Source organism: Callionymus lyra, chromosome 2, assembly GCF_982586985.1.
Source record: "Callionymus lyra chromosome 2, fCalLyr1.hap1.1, whole genome shotgun sequence".
Classification (NCBI taxonomy): Eukaryota; Metazoa; Chordata; class Actinopteri; order Syngnathiformes; family Callionymidae; genus Callionymus; species Callionymus lyra.
Genome location: NC_141819.1, coordinates 30,014,186 through 30,028,531, shown reverse-complemented (window position 1 = coordinate 30,028,531; position 14,346 = coordinate 30,014,186). Strand labels below are relative to the sequence as shown.

At 39.2% G+C, this 14,346-nt stretch overlaps 2 protein-coding genes across 3 annotated transcripts; one reads left to right on the top strand and one right to left on the bottom strand.

Annotated features, from left to right (window-relative positions):
* Positions 1-210: 210 nt before the first annotated feature.
* Positions 211-9,743, bottom strand: chaf1a (chromatin assembly factor 1, subunit A (p150)). Its single transcript, XM_087784566.1, has 15 exons — positions 8,871-9,743; positions 7,281-7,328; positions 6,090-6,640; positions 5,944-6,006; positions 4,093-4,313; positions 3,909-3,990; positions 3,751-3,819; positions 3,471-3,682; positions 3,065-3,233; positions 2,907-2,987; positions 2,152-2,250; positions 1,841-2,090; positions 1,581-1,734; positions 1,091-1,494; positions 211-852 (listed from the first exon to the last, which is right to left on the bottom strand). Exons 1-15 carry the CDS (start codon positions 8,932-8,934, stop codon positions 749-751), a joined length of 2,571 nt encoding a protein of 856 aa, XP_087640692.1. The 5' UTR covers positions 8,935-9,743; the 3' UTR covers positions 211-748.
* scamp4 (secretory carrier membrane protein 4) lies at positions 8,450-14,062 on the top strand. Of its 2 annotated transcripts, none has more exons than XM_087784567.1 (7): positions 8,450-8,518; positions 10,459-10,485; positions 10,610-10,738; positions 10,821-10,977; positions 11,046-11,147; positions 11,739-11,856; positions 12,806-14,062. In XM_087784567.1, exons 1-7 carry the CDS (start codon positions 8,491-8,493, stop codon positions 12,992-12,994), a joined length of 750 nt encoding a protein of 249 aa, XP_087640693.1. In that variant the 5' UTR covers positions 8,450-8,490; the 3' UTR covers positions 12,995-14,062. The 2 variants fall into 2 exon arrangements, with proteins under 2 accessions (XP_087640693.1, XP_087640694.1); XM_087784568.1 differs by lacking the exon at positions 8,450-8,518 and adding an exon at positions 9,957-10,035.
* Positions 14,063-14,346: the final 284 nt, after the last annotated feature.

The window sequence follows — 14,346 nt, the reverse complement described above, 5'->3', positions numbered from 1 at the left end:
TGGGCAATTTGTCGACTAAGCTTTAATAAGAACCTCACTCTGGTAAAAATCATTTGAACTTTGTAGGACCTTTAAAACTCTGGGGTGGAGATATACTGCCATCTTGTGGTCAGGAGACGAGTTTCCACAGGAACATTGGGAAACACCAACGACCATCATAGTTTCCAGAAACAATTTTGACATGATCTGACAAACATAACGGAGAGGGAATAGTTTACAAAAAGTCATTTTATTCACGTTTAATGAATTTATCTTGTTCAAGTTTTCTTGCAACACAAAACATACATATTAAGATGAAGGGACCCAACTGTACAGGGACAGATCTTGATGCAAAGAGACATCAGTGAGGTTCAAGTTCTTGTGTCCAGCTTTTACATCCGACGGACTATATACATAGAAACCAAGATAATTAGAGGTTGGATAACACCTTGCCTCAGAAAACCGTGAAATATGTTGCAGTACAAGCTAAAGACACCTGATGTTTGTCTGATTTGACCGGTGTAAAAATAATCTGACTCTGGGCCAGTCTGTGGTTCAATGGTCACGTCATGTGTTGGTCGGACTGATTTTACTGCATTCTGCAGGCACCCACTGTGCCCACAATGAACTGCAACATCTCAAACATCAAGTTGAGCTGATGAGACAAGTGTCTCTATGACATGACGGCACAATTTGTGGTTAGATACTGGCCCTGAATGCGGGACATACAGTCCCACAAGACTTGGAACACAGAGGCAGTAGTGGGCGCTCACACCAGAGTAGGAGCAGCAGTGGACTCGGGGAGAGCAGCAGTGTCAGAGGGAGTGACTTCCATGTCGTCTTCATCAGTTGATTGTTTCTCTTTGCTGGGGTCTGACGATGATGCAAATTGTGTTATATTAAGGGAAGTATATTATTCATCAAAAACATTATTAACAACTACAGCAAGTACTTCAGTGAAGGACAAAACAGGCAATAGGCAAAAGATTATTAATACCAATATATACAAAGAGCGAAAGTAAATTTTCATTTAACACATACATTTCATCCAGTTCCGGTGAACAAAATAAACATTATTTTAAGAAAGATAGAAAACTAGAGAGAAACGTACCATTCTTAGGATCGATGAGGATACAGGCATCTTCATCTTCCTCTGTGTCTGCTTGAAAACCGTCCGTTTCTGCTGCCACCCTCTGGTCAGGATCATTACAGCGCTTCATGAACTTGGTGATGGGCATGCTGCCGGTGCTCTTTCGTTTGTTGGACGATGAAGCTGTGGTGGAGGAGGTCTGGGGCGTGGTTGGGGAGTTTCCATGGGAGCCTGTGGCCGCCCGAGACTCGTCACGGGACTCTTCCCGAGCTCCCGTGGTTAAGTAAGTCCATTGGCACGGCACCGGGAGAGCTTCCATTCCGAAACGGGCCAAAATGTCCGTATGAACGTACCAGCGTGAATTTCTGTAAGTCGAGCGCTTTTCGTAGACGGAGTTGTTCTTGATGAGACGAATCAGCAGTTTCCTGTTCAGATACAATACAGATTAAGATCCATCTTTCCTCACTTGCATGTAAAAAGTGGCTGCAGAAGAACGAAACATTGATCTCACCTTGTAGGAATGTTCTCTGCAGGACTCTGAGGACTGGACATCTCAGAAGGTGAAGACGGGGTGGTCTCCTGGCGACAGAACTCCTGAAACTCTGTGATGATCACTTTGCTGCTGTTGAAGTTTCCATGAAGCAGTGGAAGCAGCTTTCGAAGAACTGTGAACCAAAAAGAAGCAAATACAGTGAGGACTGAGGAAAATATGGCTCTTGAGAGAAGACACTAATGTGTGGCAGTCTTTCTAAAGTCAGAAAAAAAACTTACACTGATCTTCTCTGTGACTCTTCTTTGACAGTGCATCTGGACTGGGACTGTTGTCTGGTTTTGCTAAAGGCTCCACCCTCACCATGGCATAAGACTGGAAGAACTCTCCACCAGAAGTTTCCCCCTCCCATCTGCAGCCCCTCACCACCGGCTCCAGAACCTTCATCTTCTTCTTGGTGGACATCAGCTCGTCCCACTCCCTTGCTCGGAGTTTCTGCTGCATTTTTTGCTTCTCCAGGTCACCGCCGTCCTGAGAGGTAGAGGGTCGTTCAAAAATGTGTCCAACAGTAGAAAAGATGTGCTCCACATGCCTCTTCTTCAAGTGCTCCTTCATCATCAGACAGGTAACCATGAGGAACAAAGAAGCCATCGTCATCTTCATCATCTTCACCTCCCTCCTCCTCGTCTTCCTACAAAAGATGACTTGAGTGAGCATTTGTAAGATGCATCTTATGAAACATATCAACAAAAGGATGCAACTTGTAAATAATGATTTGTGTATTTTTAATTGACAAAGTGTTTAAAGGGTGTCTTAAATAGAGCTTAGACCAGTGTGCGTCTGTTAGTACAAAACTCTTTCATTTAAATATTTACATCAGAAAATGTGCTTAAGCTTGAAAACCTTTTTCGGGACGTTAAAATCTGGTTTACCATAACCACATCCACTATACTGTGAATGGTCAAGCATCTGGGTTTGTCACTGCGCATCATAAATACCATGTCTCTACCTCTAAGGGACTAATTGTATAAACAAAGCGGGCATGATTATAGCTAGCTAGAGGAGTGAAGACCATTATTACATCATAATGGACTTTGCTCTCATAACTTCTAATTTTCTTATGGGGAGAACTTTATAAAGTAATAAGTTCAAACCACGGTCATGACGAGAGACTTACTGCATCTTGGAGAGGAAGACTTCAACATTTAAACATGCAAGTCAGTCAGGTCTCATCTTAAACACTGGCATCTTTACAAGTGACTATACCAATATGAACAATATGACACATGACAAACTTCCTGAAAACAAATCCGTGGAGAAAAGCAGGAGGTGTTAGCTTGGACTTACTCCTTCACTATGAGAGAGGGACTCTCCTGGCTCTTCTTCCTCCCACTCTTCATCACTGTCCACCTCATAGTCCAACAACACCTGATGCAGAGAACCATGGTCAGACTCAAAGTTGCCATCTTCTTAACAGTGTTTCACAAACACTTTTAAGAGCTCACCTTGTCTTGTTTCAAGGGGCAGCGAGGGGAGATGAGAGAACTCTTCTTCTTCCATGTTCCCCAGTAAGCTGGACGATGGTTTTTATGAAACTGCAACAATTTCATTGGTCCGAAAAGTTTTCGGTCAGGAACGTCCTCTGCCTTAGGTTGATCAATTGGTATGCAGTCACTGTCAAAATAAAGAGATGCAGTGAGATTGACCACACACATTCAGAAGACCGTCTTAAACAATAATTACATTTTATCAGACAAGCTCATGTTACAATTTAAATGTGCCATTACTAACAGGAAATTCTGGGGAACAGACATAAAGGAAGGGAGACTTATCATTTGCCTTGATGTTCTTAAGTTCAAAAGTATATTAAAGAAGAAGATAAGAAATGCATAAACATTTGAATTGTCTCACCTGAGCACTTTGGGATTTCTAGGTCTGGTTGCTCCTGACCAACGGGGTTTCCTGCTGATCCAGTCTTTAATGCTTTGAAACTCGTTGTTCGGTTTTAACAAATATTGATCCAGTTCCTCCAAGGTCTCGACCTGAACTCGACACAGTGGGGCCATACACATGTTGTCTTTTATCTCGAAGGGTGCAAACTTGCCACAGGCTGTTGCTAAAGTCTGAATGTGGAAATAAATCACAGAATGTTAGACATGATGTTGATTTAAACCTGCAGGTATGAACTCACTTTGGGAGACTGCTGCGTCTTGTGTTTCTGCAGAAACCTGGTGATTTCGGCTTTCTCCGCTTTGAGGCGCTGAAAAACAGGTAAAGAGTTTATAGATTTCTTAACGATCATGCATCACGTTTAACTGCCATCAAACATCCTTTTTTTCCTGAACTCACGTCTTTCTCTTCCTTTAAGCGTTTTTCTTCATCCTTCATCTTCTTCTCCTCTTCTTTCTTCCTCTTCTCTTCAGCTTTGGCTCTATAAAAAAAAGAACAATAAAATTAAGTTATCTTTTGTCTTTTATCTTTTGTATGGATAGACAACAAAGCTTTTAATAAAAAGATATAGAAAAATACATACTCCAATTTAGATTTTCGTCGCTCTTCCTCCTTCTCCCTTTTCTCCCTTTTCTCCTTCTCATCCTTCTCCCTTTTCTCCTTTTTCTCACGTTTTTCCTTCTCTTTCTCTTCTTTCAGCCGACAAATCTCTTCTCGTTTTTTGTCTTTTGCAGCCTTGGCTTCTTCCTTCTTTCGTTCCTTCTCCTCTCTTAGCCGTTGCATTTCTTCTTGTTCTTTCAAGCTCTGCAATGTTAAAAAATTCAAAGTATGACATTGAAATAACTCAGTACATAGTCACATTGAAACCCTGCACATTGTCTAGTAACCATTGCCATTGATTTTGGTACACAAGTTCTTTAGGCTCATTAAAATGTACCTAAACGTTTTCTTAAATTCTGGATCTAAATCTGGTTCCATTGATGGAAAGCTACATTAGTTACTGCCACAACATTGCATTGTTATTTTTTTTAATATAAATTGGAAGTTTGCTATGCTACATTGTAAGTAAGTAAGTAATTTTTTATTTGTATAGCGCTTTTTCAGACCAGGGTCACAAAGCGCTTAAACAATCAAAACAATATTCAATAAAGTATATACTTTAAAGGTCAAGATAAAACTGATAACACAACAGGAGTTCCAGAAAATCAAGGAAAAGCCTGAACAAATAAAAACGTCTTAAAATGTTTTTTGAAGGAGTCAGTAGACTCTATCAAGCACAAAGAGAGAGGAAGATCGTTCAAAAGCTTAGGAGCAACAGCCTGAAAGGATTTCTCTCCTCTGGTTCTGAACCGTGTGCGTGGAACCATCAGTAGATTCTGATCCACAGACCTCAGAGCCCGAGCTGGGGTGTAAGGCTGGATCATTTTAACTAGGGCCGAACGATGATTGAAAAAATATATAATTGTGACTATTTTCAGAAATATTGCGATAATTTTTTTTAATGTCCCCTTTTTTACATCCAATACAATAATGATGATCTCTATTTATATAGCGCCTTTCTAGACCAGGGTCACAAAGCGCTTTGACAGCCATTCACACATACTGATGGGAGTAGGCTGCACCACATGGCGCCGAATCTGCCATCAGGAGCAATCAGGGTAAAGTGTCTTGCTCAGGGACACAACGACACAAGCTTGTCTGGAGCTGGGATTGAACCTGCAACCTTTTGGACTGCAGGCAACCACTCTACCATCTGAGCTATGATTAACTTTACATTAAAATGTATTTCTCTATGATTCTAAAGTATTTCTACCATCTGAGCTATGATTAACTTTACATTAAAATGTATTTCTCTATGATTCTAAAGATAAAGTTATTAAGTAATTTTAAGGCAAATTAAGCATAACTTAAAATAAAGAGAGAAAGTTTATTATTTACTCTAATTACACTTGTAAACAAACATAACATATTCAGTGCAAATACTTAAAATGTACTAAAAATGTGATGGACAGATTTATATTTATGAGTCAATAATAAATAATACAAACTTCAGTGCAGAGTAAGGAAAAGTGAAAACACTAGACAGTCATTCTTCTATTTCTTACTGCATATTTTTGCAGTTTCTTGTGTGTTTAAGTGACAGACATGTCGGCAGACACGCGTCTCAATTCAAATGTATGAACCAATGTCAGGATGTCAAGTTGTTGAAAACACTGTAGTTTGTTTTTTACTGCTGCTCTTTAGCTTCTCTAGACATCACTGATCAAAGGATTAAAGCGTCCCTCTCAACTTGCTGCGCTCAGCGCCGCTTGAAAGTCATTTTGACTTCTCGAAAATTAAATGAACATTAAATAAAATTGCAACCTTTGCGATATTATAATCGCATTTTTTTCAATATTGATATACAATACAGAATATATTTAAAGATTCTCACCTTTATAGAGCGTCTTTTCACTCGTTTCTGCTCTGAAGACTTGTTTGGCGTGACTTCTGACTTCTGTGAAGACATATCCATTCAAAATTGAATAAGCACTGTTGGTAAATATTTTGCAAGTGAATGGCAACTATTAAAAGACATACTGAAGGTGCCTCCACAGCATCATCGGTCTTCGTTTTCTCTGGCGAACTGTCGGACAAGGAGCTGTGCGATGTAACCGACAACATTGAGCGGTCCCCAAAACTAGAAACATTTTTAGACTCGTTCTGTTCCTCCGGCTCACTGTCAGATTCCTGAGTGGTTTCAAGAAACAAGATGGTTGATTGTTCTTTACTGTCCAATACATCGTTTTCCTCCGCATCTTCTGTAGAGTCCTCATTTTCAGGAAATGCCGTTTTGTCTTTCTTTGCGGTGCAGGGGGAGGCAGGAGCATCTGAGCATTTAACAGGAGACGACAAACTGTCCTCCGTCAAGTTGATAATTAATTCATTGGAGGTGACAGGCTTTTTCTGACTTAAAAAACTATCTAGGGGCCCTCTGCCATTAACCAGGGGTGGTCCACTGAACACCGAAGATGTATCGTTCTCGTTTTCTCCATCCGAGATTCCAGATTCTAGAAATGCAGGTGCACTTGGGTTCTTGGACAATTCGTTGTCTTTGGGTTCTGAATTTAAGCGCTTGAAGGGGAGGCGAGCTGCAAACAGAAAACAAAAATGGACATTACAGATTATATTTAAGAGCCTTTTACAGAGAAGACAACATGTAAACAATTTTTACTTGGTTAAAAATTTGCACCATCACTTCCTTTTTAAATAGCAATAAAATAAAACACTACCCAATAAAGACATTTTCCTCTTTCAGAATTTTTAATGACGACACAAACATTGAATTTATGAAAGTTTTTAGAATAGAATTTACTGGTTTGCAATTTCTACTTATGATTATTCCCATAACAGAAACGTATTTTATATGCCTATATTTAATCAATACAATTGAGACCTGCAATTTTTCCCCCCAATTCTGAGAAACTTAATGCAGCAGTGACAAATGAAACTCAAAATACATGGTTTATCTTGTTAGTAGTTTCTTTCTTTTAAAAGTGTTAAGTTAGATTCTTTATTATCCATGTCAAAACATTGTGTTAATATTAGATAATGTTACAGGGTTAGTTAGAAAAGTTTAGATAAATAGATTAAAGATAGTATTAAATTATGCAGAGAGACCAGTGTCATAATTGATACTCATATATATATTTTTTAAACATCAGACAAAAAATATGCTCAATCAATACAACTGTAAGTCGCAAAGAGATCAAGTTAGAAAAATAAAATTACCTTGTACAAGTTTCTTGTTGGCATCTGGCTTGGATTTACACTTCATACCTGAAAAGAAATCATAAAAAGTGTGCTCATTATGAAGTTATGCAAAAATAAAACATATTGGTATACAAACATAGACGCACTGGAATTTGTGAAAAATCTTAGCGTATTATTTAAAAATGAACCTGGGATACACATTTGCCCCATCAAGTGCCCCATATATGAATATGAAATATGTTACACACGTTAATTTCAAGTGCACTTTAAAGCAACTTGGGTTGGACTTGGTTACAAATAAGTAAAACATTTTTCCAAAATGATCCACAATCCAACTCGAGGTATGAGAAGGGGAGACGTATCCATTTAGAGAATATCCATTTAGCCTCTTATTTCATTTTAACATTAACCGCCGAGGAGGTTGACTTTGACAGACCTGTTGTTAATATGCATTATTAATTTTTCCACATTTTCCTACAGGACCTGGTGCATGTATGTGACATGTTTCACTTATTTGCCTTTTTGAATCTTTTTTCTTTCACTAATTACATTATGCTACATTATGCTTGATTGAGGATTCATATCCTGTTGTGCAACACTCAAAAATGTCACCTTTGTTACTGCAACTACTCCAATCACTGTGTGATATCAACACTGTTCATTGGAAATTGCTTTAACTTCGTCCACCTTTTCTGTCATTCTATCCACTTTTCATTGATGCTGCTTATCATGTTTAAATGTGTTTTTATTTGTTTTTTTAAGTTTATGTAATGAGAGTTCAATTAAAACCATTATTAAAAATAACCTATGCAAGGACAACATTGTTACCAGTGTCAGTTTCAGATTATTTAAATGTTAAATGTTACACACATCACCACCAGCTCCCGTTAAAAATAACAACTATAAAGCGAGTGTCTTAAGATGGTTGTTTGGTTAAGTCTCCCGCCAATGGGCTCACTTGACACCACGAGAAGGCCCAGTCCGGGTCCACACACCCGCAGGAGGAATGACCGGAGTTACAGCTAACAATAGCAAAAATGTTTACGACTTCACGTACGTTTAACCGCGTTGACACTGTACGTGTTCGCGGTGAGTGACGGGAACATAGTCGGTTTCTATGACGATTAAAAAACATGTACTTTCACAAAGGTAGACACAAGAGCAGGACCATCTTAGTTGTGTCATAGACTGTTCTTCTTCTCAAGTGTTTGTCTCTGGCTCCCTCGGAATGGACGCTGGACTGGGCTACAAAAGCGGTATTGTTGAATAACAGTTCCAAAAACTAAATAAGGGGTGTTTTTAGAGATCAGAGATATGTATTTGGAGGTTTATAACAGCAGGCACTAGCATTACACCAAGTTAAGTCAACAGAACTACTAGCATTGAGAGCTAACGGTGTCAATGGGCCCCAAATATTCTTCTTGTTAGCGTGTTAACAGTTTAAATGTTGCTAAAATAAACTGCTTTATTAAACAAACAAAGATAACACAGTTAGGTTGGACTAGTTATCTTCGAAGTTTGTTTGTTGACACTATAACGGTACTGGACTCGGGAGAAACATGGTTTCACGAAACAAAATGTCGACAGCCTTGATACTCGGTTCGTTACCTCTTCTCCTCGGGGTCGACGCTGCCAAGTGTCCGTCCACCGGAGGAGCTTCCGCGGCTAACATGTCGAGCAGTACCGGGGCTTTTTACTCGAACTCAATGCGATATCGAGAGACAAGAAAGAGCTTTAAAAGAGTTTCAAACACCGGGCGGTATCCACGACAGCGACACGAATCTAATATTGCACGTTAGACGACATTGGTTTGCTAAGGTTCCTCTACATGGAGTCGCAGCGACACATCTTCGTTCGTTCAGCCCCGGTGTGTTCACTGTCTCGCGCTCCCCGGTCTGAATTGGCGGGAGTTGTCAGAGGCGTGAAAGACGGCAGACGATTGGTTAGCGAGAGTCACGAGGGAGGAGTTGAGGGGGTGTTTGTTTTTAACATGAGCGTAGCACGGCGGGTCGGAGAGAAATTGGGAAAACTAGTCGTGAACTCTTCAAACATCAACCATAAAGGTCAAATCATTTCCTCTCGACGTGTTTATTTAGAATACAGGAAAACATTTGAATAAATAACTGTATATACATTTTTTTTCTAAGCTTATTGATGAATAATGTGATTATTTTATCCATTTTCTGCTCTTGGGTTTGAGGTTTTATCAAATTTATAATTTTAAAATTAGTATCCACGAAATCCAGGCTTCTTAAGTACAGGCTTTTCTCTAATGTATTAATGTTTACCTATTAGTTTAAATCAGAGACGTGTTCCTCTGACATGAACTGCAGTTGCACTTAATAACTATATCGAATGGACAATTAAAAGATAAAAAAGCTAATATGCTCGTAATATATATGTTTTTATTTCGATGCATCCAAACACACGGTTATTTTTATATATAGTCTTTAGTATATGTGTCTATAACCGTACATACGGGCTACTCTAAAGTTTGTCCCGAGGACAGATGTTTTAATGATAAGCTTGTGCGCATGCGTTAGGGCGGCGAAGACGAGTCATGAGTTTCCCGTTCACCGCTAAGTGGAAGCACGGGAGTTGTAGTTGTAACGCATGCAGCGCACGTTCACTTGGAGCGCCTTTGAACTACAAACACACCTCTACGGCGCATGCGCGATGTTTGTTGGGGTCGAAAAAAAAAAAACCTATCCTGCAAAGAGTCCGGGACCCCTGCGACTGTCGACTGAAACGTGAAAAGATAAACTATATCCCGGTAATTTCACTCTTTTTGACGTACTTATATTTTAGCTTGTAGTGCTAGTTGATGTTACCGCCCGACAGAGATCTGACTTGTAGGTCGTTGGAGGGACGTTAGCAGCTACTGTTTCCCTCGCTGTTATGTTTGGAACAACACTAGAGCTAACAGAAATATGTGATGATACTAAACACATTTGTAATGACTTCAAACATCAAACATAGACACTCATCTCTACGTGTTCCATGTAAGCATCGGTGTGTTTGAGAACTTCAAAGCTCACAGGTGACGCTGAAAGTTAACTTAAAAGTTCATACAATTGGATTATGATCTACGTTGACGTTATATTGAGACAAATGACTGTGTGTTTCGAGTAACTGCTACGACTGTCCAGTACTGATGAAATTGCTGACAGTCATGTTTTCTATTCCTGTTTTTCAGAAGAGCGTTCAAAGCCCACAATGGCAGGTCTGTACATTATACTCTTTTCAATTGAAAGGATGGTGAATATTCAATACATTTTTGCTCTGTGTAACAAATCGAGCTTTATTTTTAGAAGAGTCACCCTCTGTCTATTAACCAATTGCTTCAGAACGGGTAAACAACTTCCCACCGCTGCCGAAGGTCCTTCGACTCAAGCCTTGCTTTTATCAGAACATTGAGGAGGAAATTCCAGAATCGTACCAGTTGTTGGTTCGCAGAGTCTACACACTTTGGATGAGTGAGTGCTTTACGTAGCAGCATCTTATTTTCCATCTTTGCTTGTCATTTTGTTCATCTTCTTCTCCTTGTTTCTTTCACAGTGTATTCTGGCACTCTGTGTATGAACCTCATCTCCTGTATCGCGTGGTGGGCTGGGGATGGAAGCGCCACCAACTTCGGCTTTGCACTCTTGTGGCTCATCCTTTTCATGCCCTGTAGTTACACCTGCTGGTTCAGACCCCTATACAAAGCTTTTAGGTAACTTTCAACAATCTGCGATAAAACTCAAAAAAGTAATTTAACTTTTTTTTTCTTCCTTTTAACAGGGCGGACAGCTCCTTCAACTACATGACCTTCTTCTTCATCTTCTTCCTTCAGTGTGTTCTGGCACTTATCCAGACTATCGGCATACCTGGATGGGGAACTTGGTGAGTAAGAATGATAAGTAATTGAATAATACTCACCATCATACGTTTTGTACAATTAGCTGACAGTTTTAATTCTGGTCATTACGGTTTATAACAGGCTGTTCTCGCATGCGTCGACTGGTACAGCATATTTTGAGATTAAACTGATTGGATCTGTAATGGAAATTGTGCTTTATTCATCCTCTTAATTATTCTTATTTAGTTTTTTGTTAGTTTATTGCTGTATTGTTATGAAAAGATAAAATGTAATCGCAAATTTCACTTTTGTGTCTTGACACAACTAACATTATACTTAATATTGTAAAAATGTGTTGTTTTTTTTTACGCTAACACTTTTCTACAGGATGTGATGCATGTGTGGCGTGTATGACTTATAGCATTCTGATGTGTTGTTTTACTCAATTTTCTAAAAAATTGATTTGGAAAAATGTACATATCCTGCTTGTATAACACACCGGATGTTACTTATCACGTTTGTCACCGCAACCATTTCTCACGGCTCTGTGGTGTCATGGCTGTTAATTTCAAATCACTTGATTATCTGTGTGATAAAACTAACCCATGACACTTCATCTCACTCTCACCTACCAGCGGCTGGATTGCCACAGTGTTGTTTTTCAAATATAACGTCGGCTCCGCAGTAGTGATGCTAATCACGACGCTGCTCTTCACTGTGGTGACTGCTCTGATGTTTCTGGTTCTCCTCAAGGTGAGTGAACGTCTGCTGCCAGCTCCTTCACTCGGAGTACATTTGGGAAAGGTTCTTTCTTTCTTTCTTCATGAAGGAATACATTTTTTTCTTGTGCCCAGTGGTTCAAAGGATCCAATAAGTAATTAAACTTTGGAGAAATTTGATTTGCCACCAGAGGAAACACTCACACACCTTTGTATAAGATATTGCGACCAATATTGTTTTAGGAGAAAACAGGCGACGATATCTCTATATCACTACGAATATTGTTTTGTAAGGCTCATGTTGTTACTGTGTTTATTGATATGCTCTGATTGTGTTTGGACTACTTTTACAAATCACATACTTGTGTTTGCTTTGGAATTTGAGGGATGGAAGGGAGTTTGTGGTAGAATAAAAAGGAAAAATCCAATTTGTATATGAGTAATTTTATGTTCATCCAATATTAATTAAGAAAAATCAAAAACTATTTCAATCAAACCTATCACAAATCAATCAAGTGTTTAAAAGTTGAGTCATGTTTTGTTTTTACATGATCTGGATTCAAATCTCTCTAAAAAATACCGTCCACACAGCCAAAAGAAAAGTGACCTGATCTTGTCATGAAAAAAAACATGATGGTCAAATTAAACAAGACTAAGTGACCACCAGACTCGCAGCAATTTCCTGGTCCTCATTTATTAACCCATTTAATATATTTTCATACATTTTGCTTTAGGTTTTTTAAACAACTGACACCACTCTGGCTAAAGTCACTCTACATTGCAACATTGTCTAGATAACAATTGGTATTTAATTTATTTTTAATTTATTCAAACAATTACAACAAAAAGCCTTAAAATTTGTGTTCTGGACATTTTTTTTTCAAATGCTAAATATTGCCACAATGGTGTCGCTGTAGTTTATGTTAAAATATCTATATATAGATACATTTCTGGTTACCAAGAGTGTCTTCTTCCCCCCACAGGTGCACAGGCTGTACCGCGGGGGTGGCGGCAGTATGCAGCGAGCCCAGGAGGAGTGGAGCACCGGGGTGTGGAAGAGCGCCCCGGTGAGAGAAGCAGGCTTCAGTGTTGTCACTCAGTCGGCTCAAGGGCCCAGCCTGCCTCAGTACCCCCAAGCGGTGCCGAGCTACCCCGACAACAGTCAGTGGTAGTGACTGCCAGGCACCGCCAGGGGGAGACGCCTCACTGGTTATCTCTGTACTGCACTCCTGAGGCAAGTCCCGGCAGTTGACTATCATTTTAGAAAGTGAGCTTCACTTAAACTTTGAAGTTAATCCTGAAGGTTTTGTCATTTCATTCCCGCCTTGTTTACATGTTTAAAGTGAAAATGTGTTTTAAGCTTTAAGCAGAGTTCTAGCAAGGATTCCGTGTAATTCTTAGCCAAACCATTGTGAAGTCTCAGGACAGTGGAGTATAAAAAGCATGTGCCTTATTGAAAAACTTTAGTTTTCTTTGCTTCTAGATATTTTTCCTCAAAGTCTTCTCCAGCGCTGGATTATTTTGTGTGTCTTTCATTTCAAATATATAACTAACAGATTTTGAATGCATGTTTCCAGCAACACATTCCTGCTCTGCATGAACAGGTGTTTTACTTTATATGGTTATACTTTATAACAACTACTAGCTTCGAACGTTCCAATGTCTGCTTCACTGAAGCAACGTCAGCATGAACGCCAATTCAATTCCTGTGCCATAACACTTTAACACTTACATTTCCTGGCCCTGGAAGCTTCTCAGACACACTTTGCCTTTGATGACCAAGTGCTACATTTATAGTTTCAGTTCGTCCCTCAAACACTAATTATGTTGTTGTATGAATGACTGCAGAATGTGTGGTTGTGCTCCCTGCTTTATTCAGCCCAGGTCTAATTTTATCACTTATTCCTGGCTGATGGATTAACAATTGAACGTTACATTGCATGTGTCTGTGAGATTGTCTGCTAAAATACACTTAACATCTGAGGCGAATTTAACAGATCAATGGGGTTTTATTTAAGTTTGTTTTAAGAATCCTGTTTTGGATCGACGATCAAATGTAAGCCTGGCAGTGGCTGAATAGAATTTATGGTGCCTGAGGTGATTGTTTTTTGTTTTCTTGTATCAAAAGTGACCTTCTCTGCCAAGATGAATATTTGATATTGTCAGACAGTCACAAGGATGCACTTAACAACCTTGTAGTGATGCAACATTTCAATAAATATTCAGTGTTTGAACAAATATTCCATGTTTTTCCTTCCACTGTTTTGAACCAATGTTACGGACGAGCTTGAACTGGGAAATAACTCGTCACATGATTTGAGAACATGTTGGGTTGACATGCGAGTCACAAATGTCTGTCAGGAGTTCAAATAATTTTCCGCCACCTCAGTCTTGTGATCAGAGAAACCTAATGAAATCACTGGAACACGAGGAATATTTAAGTTGGTTGACCAGTAGCCAGAAAACTTAAAAGTCGCCTCACTTATATACTGTATATATACAGTATATGTTTACAGCCACCAGA